Source organism: Armigeres subalbatus, chromosome 2 (assembly GCF_024139115.2).
Source record: "Armigeres subalbatus isolate Guangzhou_Male chromosome 2, GZ_Asu_2, whole genome shotgun sequence".
Taxonomy (NCBI): domain Eukaryota; kingdom Metazoa; phylum Arthropoda; class Insecta; order Diptera; family Culicidae; genus Armigeres; species Armigeres subalbatus.
The window spans coordinates 34,922,457-34,932,569 of record NC_085140.1 but is presented as its reverse complement, the minus strand read 5'-3'; the positions used below and the strand labels follow the sequence as shown (position 1 = coordinate 34,932,569).

The 10,113-nt window shown below is 41.0% G+C and overlaps 1 protein-coding gene across 1 annotated transcript in view; it reads right to left on the bottom strand.

Moving 5' to 3' along the window:
* Positions 1-1,487: 1,487 nt before the first annotated feature.
* Positions 1,488-10,113, bottom strand: part of LOC134218444 (uncharacterized) — a 207,702-nt gene continuing 199,076 nt past the window's right edge. Inside the window, exon 5 of the mRNA XM_062697441.1 lies at positions 1,488-2,899. Within this exon, the coding sequence (XP_062553425.1) occupies positions 2,052-2,899 (848 nt within the window). The 3' untranslated portion in view covers positions 1,488-2,051. The remainder of the gene's footprint in view (positions 2,900-10,113) is intronic.

Here is a 10,113-nt window from a genome sequence, read left to right as displayed (position 1 = left end):
TGGTTGAACTGCGCCCAAAACTATTCGTCATCAACAATGTACGAAACCGACGGAAGCCCCGGCACGTGTTAAGGTTCCCCCAAACACACGCGACGCGACAGCCGTGACGCGATTCTATCGCTTGGCGACAGCGATTCTGTCGCCGTAGGTATGGAAGCGTAAATAGGATATTGCCTGCAGCGACCCAACGATAGAATCGCGGCGACTGGTTGTCGCCGTCGCGGCGATGAAATCGCTTAGGTCTGGGGAAGCCTTTATAGCTGTGTGCTTTCGAGGACTGCTGGAGTACATTTAAAGCAGCCATGAACGACGCAGCGGAGAGCAACGTCGGGTATGTGAAACGAAGTCGATGGAATGATTGGTTTGGCAAAGAGACTCTAAGGAGACTCTGGAGAAGAAGGACACAGTGCGGGCGGTTGCGCTGCAGGCTGCAGAAAGAGATCTTGCAGAACGTGGAACGCTATGGAAACGGAGTCAGCAGACCCATCCTCTTTCAGGAGAAGCGGAGTGTGATGCGATGAATCAGTTGTGTTGTTATCAAAAAACACGCAAGTCCTATTAGAAGCTCAACGTATCCCACTTCGAAGGCGGAAATGTACAGTGATAAGGACGGGAGCATCTTGAGGAGAACTTGAATGGTACTGAGACCAAAGGCTGTAAAGGTCAAGGCAAAGTGATATCCCAGATCATCTTCCGCCGTCCGTTACCGATAGTAAATGAGTTCGTGGGAAGTTATCAAGCCTGCTTCGATGATGGCTAAATTGACATCGGACCAGATCTTTATTGAACGGCAAATCCTTCAAAAATGTCGTGAATATTAGATTCCAACGCTGTGATCACTGTCGTGATCAAAAACGATGGATGATGTGGAAAATTGTGTGAAGATTTCGTGCGAACACTCCAGTTCATTCAAATCGTGCCAGGAACAATGACAAGGCGATGGACTTCATGGCTATTGTTCATTATTGCGCTAGAATGTGTCATACGGAGAGCCGGGTGTAACAGCCAGGGAACTATTTTAAATAGATACAGTCAATTTATTTGTTTCGCGGAGGATAGGGAAGTGTACACCCGCCTGAAAATTGCCTCACGTTGAACTGTTGGTTAATGCATCAAAGACAAAGTACATGCTAGTGGACGGAACCGAGCACGACAGTTTCCGCCTGGGAAGCAGTGTTACGATACACGGGAATACCTTTGAGGTGGTCGAAAATGTATCTACCTTAGATCCTTGCTAACGGCCGATAATAATGTTGGTCATGAAATACGAAGGTAATGTTGCGGACGATCAAATACGTGATATCTTTCTTCTTCCGGATTAGCGTGACCCCAGAAGAATAGAAAATTATGAGTTTTCCAGTCGTATGACTCTTACGCTCTGCAAGTATGTCTCTACGCTTAGTTTGTAGAAATATAAACAATATATTTTAAAATTCAATGGACCAATGGTTTTCTTCTCACCTTCTATCGATCTAAAACACTTCACCTCCGAATATTCTTTTCTTTTATTTTACTAATGTTCTATTTCAACCTTACGAACTAGGACGCTATTTATTGTATTTTAAGATTTGTGCTGGACACTGCTCACGATTCGACTTTACGCTTTCGCTCTTTTCATTTATCACTCCTAAAATATGTTCACTGTTGTTTGCATGGGAAAGTAGCCTTAACCTATTTGTATCGATTTGAGTTCCACTAGTCGAGGGGTCCACCGTAGCTGACCTCCGATAACACTAACCTCACCCCCGGTGTCTCGTAGGTCTTCATCATCTCCGCACCATACTCTGAAGCTGGAGGGGCTCACCCAGTCCCGGGACGAGCGGTTCCACAAAAGACGAGAAGATCTACAAAATCCATCCACCGAAGGCTGCTCACTGGATGCACGTTGAATAAATTTCGTTATAAAGTTTTTGGTTTCTGGAATGGCCAAACCGAGGGATCCCTGCCGATGACTGGTGGAACAAGTTTCAAGTCTTGTTTTTTACTTCCCATTTGAGCTGATTCTTAGAACGAAGGGATCACTGCCGCCGTTGGGGCTTCTGATCAGCAGATTAATAGTAGAAAAATCTGTATGGCGATGGGGTTGAGAAGGATGGATAATTGTAATAGCTTGGGTAGCCAGCGGCCGCAGTGGCGCCAGTGGTTGGTGCGGAAAGGGCTGCGGAGTAGTAGCTTCGTTGTGGGTAGTCAAACTGTTGAAAGGAATGCTGAAGTGGGTTGGCGCTGACCATATAGGGGTTGTATTGGGGCTGAAATGCCAACTGCTGCTGGTATTGGTACGCGAGAAGGGCGAGAGGGTTTTGGTATGCGGCGTAAGGGTTGTAATAGTAGTAGGGGGAGTAGCTCGGGGTATAGACGGGGTATTGCGGAGTGTTTAGGTAGTCGGAAGCAGCCGTGGCGAACGGATACGACTGGGGAATAAAGGATGGCTGGGACTGGAAGGCAATGGTTGGAGAATTGAACTGTTGTTGTTGCTGCTGATGCTGTTGCTGAATTAGTTCAGCTTGTTGTTGCTGCTGCTTGGCTTTCAGCCTCAAGTTGGCGAGAAATTTCTCAGTATCAAAGTTGGGGACCAGACCGGTTTGCCCCATGGCTTGCTGGCGAGCGTCGTCGATTTCGGCTTCAATTTCGTGCTGCGAAACACGAGCTTCCGTGAAACCGGGTCCCACGAGAAGGCCTGCTGGGAGATCCTGATCAGCAGCTACCAGACCATATTTTCCTTTGGTGACCAGTTTCTTGTTGACGGATATCGGCAGGCCCAGTGATCCGATTTCACTTGGTTTGATTCCGGCGATGGCGGTGGCAACAGGGCGGGCAACTGCGAGACCTCCATCTCCGACAACGGCAGTGGCAATGGGTTTCGATGAAGCAACTCCTCCATCACCGGCAATGGCGAGACCTGAAATACATCAAGGAAGAGAATTATTGGGAAGTTCAAATTGATAGATGGTTCTTCTTAATTTTAACAAGAGAATTAAATGTGAATTCTATGCACATGGATTTGAGTATATTGCCCGTCTATTCTACGCATTGGCAATCCTACGCTTTTGCTCGCAAGGCTAACTGGAGACCCCAGTGGCCACTTATGCGTGGTAAGATTTCTTCGACTACAGTTCGAGCAATGCTTACGTATAAAATTCGTATGTTCAATCTGATGATATGGAAGACGAGATCTATGAGCGTCTACATTATAATACGTATGTTGAATACCAGAAAATAACTTTTTCGTTTGACTATTATCGGCTTTTTCAGTCTTATGAAGCAGCTAAAACGTTATTGCATCTATTTTCCGACGTTTCGGTGTATATTTCACCTTCTTCAGGGATTTAGAGGCTACGTTTTGTTGTGTATGTGTGTGTCCTGTCTGACATAACGTTGTCAATTAACAATGGCGTCTCACTACGGTTCATACGTCTCATTATTTTTGCACTGCACTGTCAACGTTACGTCAGACAGGACACACACATACACAACAAAACGTAGCCTCTAAATCCCTGAAGAAGGTGAAATATACACCGAAACGTCGAAAAATAGATGCAATAACGTTTTAGCTGCTTTATAAGACTGAAAGAGCCGATAGTCAAACAAAATTGAGCACAACAGTCGAAAGAATCCTTTCAAAACCAGAAAATAACACTCTTCATCGGTGGTACACATGCACGCGTTGAAAACAAAAAGTTTTGTTGATCTCTTAGTCGTATTTTGCGAACCGCAATAGCGAAACATGTTCTCAAATCGATAATCTCTTTTTTAATTTTCAACATTTTTTCCGTGTGAGAACTTCCATAAATTACGTCACGCTTAGAGCGGGGAGGGGGGCTTAGTGAAGTGTGACAGTCCATACAAAAAGTTTTGATGATTCATACAAAAAGTGTGACATAGGGGGGAGGGGGGTTGAAATGGATCTTCCTTTTCCGAATATAATTTGAGCACTGTGGAGCTTATTGTGGGAATAGGCAAGCGGGAGTCTGCCGGAAAACTATCACTCCTGTCTGCGATGGTTCACCACGTGTGTTTGACTGACGGCAAATTACCACGATTGCTTTGATTAATATTTTGGTGGCTCTCCGTTGTCGTTCATATGAAGCCTACTTCGATACTTTCAAATCAATTGGATATTTCCTTTCCATACTTAAAACCCAGTGCCATTTCACTGCCACACATTCCCCCTCTTCTCAGGTTTTGTTTTGTTATGGAAAGTAACATTCTAAAACACTAACGCCAGCTAACGTTGTATTTGGTTGGCAGACGGCGAGCATCAAAATATTTCAAAGGCAGGCATCGAGATTATTTTTTTTTTCATCCGGCATAAAACAGAAAGGTACTATAAACACAACATACTCAAAAATTGAACAAAAAAAATCATGTACCCATAAAAAAAGGTCAATTGCCGATAATTAGGATTTGTTAAACAAGAACCTTTCACTCTAAATGGGCAGATACATTAAGGAGAACCACGGTAGAGTTCAGAAATGTCCGCCACAATAGACGCTCTGACATTAAGGCGCACATTTTATTAAATAAGTGATCAACAAATTCGAAAACTATGTTTTAGTACTTGCTGCAAGTAAACGACTTGGCGAGCGTGGGGCGTATCCGAGGATGGAGAGATGCGGCCTCTAACCGTGTATTGTGGCGTCAAATTGTTGATTCAGTGTTATCTGTTTAGATGTAGACTAAATAAATGAAATGAATGCAAGTAAACATAGATGAATAACTGGTGCCTCTAAAAGCGAGGGGTGAATTGGAAATAGGAATGTAGTTATTCCAATTCCAAAATTAAATTTAGGTGCCAAACATAAGTGAGAAAAGCTTGTCTGGGACGCACACTTGCCTCTAGCCTTATGGAAGGTCCTTATCCGCTCATCACAGTCGAGCCACTCCAGCCAGCGATCATCAGCCGTCCCGGCCCTGTGTTTGAGACAGGTGAAGGGACCTTCCAACAACGATTCTCAGGCAAGTACGCGCTGAAGTGTTCCAATTGTTGGTACCTTGTCACCGAAGTAATAATCACGGTATTAGCAGAAAGCCCTGGTGGAATGCTAAACTTCGTAACCAGCGAAACAAATTTAGAAAAGCGCGCAATCAATCGATAAAAGACAATACGTTTCCGGAATTATGGAAAACTGCAAAAAAGATCCCTGTTCACAAATCAGGAAGTAGGCGCAATGTTGAAAACTACCGCGGTGTATCGATACTATGCTGTCTTGGCAAACTCTTAGAATCTAAAATCCACAAAGTCATATTATCAGCAACTAAACATGTAATATCGGAACACCAGCATGGTTTCGTTCTACGTCGCTCTACTACAAACAACCTGTTACTCTAACGTGCTGTTTCGTGAAGTCGAACGGCGAAATCAGGTGGATTCGATTTACTTCGATTTTTTGAAAGCGTTCGACAGCATACCACAACATCATACCGTGAATAAGCTGCGACACATGGGCTTTCTAGACTGGGTAGTCGACTGGATTTTATCCTATTTGACTGACAGAAAAGCTTACGTTGAAACAAACTCTTCCCGATCCAAGGCCTTCAGCATTTTTTCGGGTGTTCCACAAGGCAGTGTGCTAGGGCCTTTAATTTTTGTTCTCTACATAAACGACCTAAGCTTTCGTCTCTCATCTGCAAAACTACTGTTTGCCTGCGGACATTCGTTGGTGCGATGAAAATGGGATGTGCGTTAACATCAAGAAGTGCAAGATGATCACTTTCACTACCTTCGCCTATACCATCGATGGACCGATGGACTGGACCGTGTCGCTTCTATCCGAGACTTGGGAGTCCTAATGGATTCTGCGTTTCAGTGAGCACATTTGTATAATTACTGCTAAGGCTTGGGCAGTTCTCGGATTCATTCGTCGTAATGCATTGCAGTTTACAGACATATATGCATAGAAGACACTGTACTGCACCCTCGTGCGCCCTAGCATACTCAAGCTGCCCCGGTTTGGGATCATTAGTATTGAACGTATTCAAAAATCATTCATCCGTTCTGCCCTTCGTCACTTACCGTGGAATGACCCTGCAAATTTACCAAACTATCCTGCTCGCTGTTAGCTGGTGGATCTTGAACTTTTGTCAAAAAGACGATTTAAACTAAAAAGATTATTGGTCCACGACATCCTCAAAGGATCCATAGATAGCTCGGATCTTCTCTCTCGGAGACCCAACTCATTGCTCCTAGTCGTAGGTTACGGCACGCTTCACTCATCGCTGTCCCCATGCACTTGACAAATTATGGGTATAACAGACCTTTAAGTTTCTGTTTGAGAAATTTCAACGTTGTTTGTGATATGTTTGGTTTTAATATTTCTAAGCGTAAGCATTGTTTTAAAATTAGGATTAAGAATGTAGTTTAATTTTAGTCTGTACGATACCATCGAAGACCATCGAAGACGATTCAATAAATAAATAAATAAATTAACTAAGCTGCGAACAAGTATCATCGTGCTAGCCTCATGATATACGAATGCAGAAATGGTAACTTGGCTTAGAAACCTCGCGGTTAATAACTGTGGAAGTGCTTAATGAACACTAAGCTGCGAGGCGGCTCTGTCCCAGTGGGGGATGTAATGCCAACGAAGAAGAAGAAGGGAGACTTAAATAAATAAAAGTTTTTCGCATACAAATTTCCATATAAACATAAATTGACTTCGCGCCACCCCTAAATAGTCACCGAATTACCTGAAATTTTGCCAGGACTCCTATATTATCAAAATGATGCTAATAGACATATGGGAGTTGGAATTTTCGACCTTTTTTGAAATTTGAACTGCCCTACTGTACACCCGCCTGAAACGTGAAACAACAAAAGTTGGACATGGTGAATGCGTCGAAAACAAAGTACATGCTAGTGGGCGGAACCGAGCGCGACAGGGCTCGACAGGGAAGCAGTGTTACGATTACGATTACGACCTTAGAGGTGGTGGAGAAATAATGTTAGTCGTGAAATACGAAGGCGCATCATCTGTGGAAGTCGGGCCTACTACGGGCTCCAGAAGAAACTGTGGTCAAAAAAGATTCACACCCGCACCAAATGTGTCATGTACAAAACGCTCATAAGACCGATAGTCCTCTACGGACATGAAACTTGGATCATGCTTGAGGAGGACTTGCAAGCACTCGGAGTATTCGAGAGTCGGCTACTTAGCATTATCTTTGGTGGTGTGCAAGAAGACGGTGTGTGGCGGCGAAGGATGAACCACGAGCTCGCCCAGCTCTATGGCGAACTAAGTATCCAGAAGGTAGCTCAAGCCGGAAGGGTACGATGAGCAGGGCATGTAGCAAAAATGCCGGACAGTAACCCTGTGAACATGGTGTTTGCTTCAGACCCAGCTGGTACAAGAAGGCGTGGAGCGCATGAAGCGATGTGGGCTGACCGTAGGGTGGGACAAAATTTTATTTTCACTTCCTGCATGGTTTTTGCACACTTCTTGGATCCTATAATGCTTGTGCGAAATTTCATATCAATCGGTGAAACTATATTTTAGCGCCGGCGATTTTAATTTTCCATAGGATTTACTATGGGGAAATTTACCTTTACAAAGAAAAAATCCCCAAGGTGTCCCATTATTCTCTAACGATAAATCGATCCAACTACATCATAGGAAATTTGACCAGCAAACTTTCATTGGAAGACCGCAAAGTGATCCGACGCTCGTGAAAAATGTAATTTACATAAAACTAATTGGTGTATGAACGCAAGGCTCATTGTACTTTTTGTTTCAGGATCACTGCCGTCTGCTGCTTGCGACTATAGATACGAGGTATAGGTTGTGGCCTCTCATTATCGACGTCAATAGTTCGAAGCTGGTCTGAGCGGGAATTTTTTTTGGTACTGGTAATCTTTTTGATATTTATATTTATATTCCCAAATTCTAATTTTCGAGAAGATTTCCAGTATTTCTAAAAGATTTAGATAAGATACACAGGATTTTAAATGTATTTTCATGCACATATTTGAAGCATGCAAATAGACGCAATATCTAATCGATCTTATTGTTCCTTTAAATCGAATTAAATTCAAACTGTGCCTGCTTGTACAACTCAGTCAAATTTAATTGAATATCAAATGTTAATTCGTTTGATGGAATTACCGTCAACTGGGGGGAAGATGATCATTGAGGTGAAGATGATCATTTGATATGTCAGTCAAAAGTGCCAAATTTTTTTATGAAACGGTAGTCAACAATATTCTCAGTTCAAGTAATGTTACCGCTAGGTAGAAATCCGAGTTTTTCGATTATAATCATGAAAATGTATTTTGTGGAATTTTGAGAGATAGTCATAAATGACGCAATTTTCGTTTCAAATACTGACTTCGTAGACTTCTTTACGTAGGAAATTCAACACTCATACAAATAACCTAGTGTATTTTGACTACTAGGTCATAATGATTTTAGTAGAGCTGTCTTGATCAACTTCACCCCAAACCAGATTACTCAAAAAATGTGTGATAATTTAATTTATTTTAATAAATGCGAACGCATTTCAGAAAACTAAAGTTGTTGATTATTGCAACGTATACCGTGCGGGACCGAAATCCGTCCACCTCATGAGATATCAATAAACTAAAGGGGCTTAAAGGTAAATAATGTAGAAATAATTTATCTTGTCCTGTTCAGATACTTGGCAGTAAGCTTTTAGGGCTTAGAAATGGAAAGAAGGCATTGAAATTAAAACAACAAAAATCAAAAACAAATCGCCACCCACCGAACGCGGAGTTTGTGCCGCCATTTTGTTTTCGGGTAGAGCTTTATTGCACCAAAAGTAACTGTGTTTCTTTGCTAATTGCGAATCATTACTTAAGATAAGCGGAATACAAATCAAAGGGATCGCTTCTCAAGGTGCGTATCGAACTATTTACAGTGGTCGTTTAGTCAATCAGACTGTTTCAATTTAAATATTTAGTTAAAAAATAGCTGTACGGATTTTGATCCTTTGATTCGAAATCCTTCCACGGTGGACGAATTTCGAGTCAGGAGTAGTTGATTTTATTCATTATTTTATTATGTTTTTCGTAGTTTTTAATAAGTAAATGTAGAAGCCTTCATGTTCCTATGTCAATGAAAAACGTTTTAGTTACATTCAATTCCTATTTTCTAATGACTTTTCATATACTAAGGTGCTTAAGTGTACGGATTTCGATGCCACACGGTAGCAGTACATGTTTTGAAAATATTTGTTTCGATTTAAAATATAAACACACATTGTTATTACATGTTTTGTCTTAAAAATGATCATCTTCCCCCCAGTTGACGGTAGCAGCAATTTTACAAGTCGTTGAATTTTCAAAACTGTGTACTGCTGTGTACTTGTGATACTGATTTCCGAAGAGAATAATTTAATGAACTTGCTCTGCTGCGTTGATACTTGACATGCGTTGATGATTGACATGCCGATTATTCAAATCGAAGACTACCGGGTTAGAGACACTTTTTTGTAAAGTTGTGTATTTTCTAAATTGTTAAATAGTTTAGGAGATTCCTAGATTTGTTTTGCCTCGAGTTGGAAATCTCTTTAATACAGATTATAGAAAAAATCTAAATTGTGTGAGAGATGATTTTCACATCCAAATCAACATCACATCCCATTTTAAATCAATGTAACATCATGGATATTCAATTAAACAAATTAAGCAAAGAAATCAATTATATAATTCTGCAACTATTATCAACATCATTGGGGCTATTTTAAGCCTGTTGATGGAAAAAAATAAATATATAAATAGACCAAAACATTAAATTATAACGATCTCTTAGAAATGGATAATATATTTACCCATAGAAAAAAATTCAAAAAAACTTAAAATGAAAATTTGAAAGGTTGTTTTGAAATTGGTCTTTTGTCTCAGTATATCAATAAATAAGTGATTTTGTTTTTAAATTTTGGTTTAAACAAGCATATTTATTAATCGGTTTTATGTCACATTTCTACGTATAAACTAAGAATAATTGTGTACAACATCAACGGTAATACTAAGAACTATTTGTACAGTAGTTCATGATTTTAAAATATAACTATTAACTATCAACATCATTACTGTTTAGATATAAACTAAATATATAAATCATCACTTCATAATTAAAAAAAAAATACACGACTGACAGA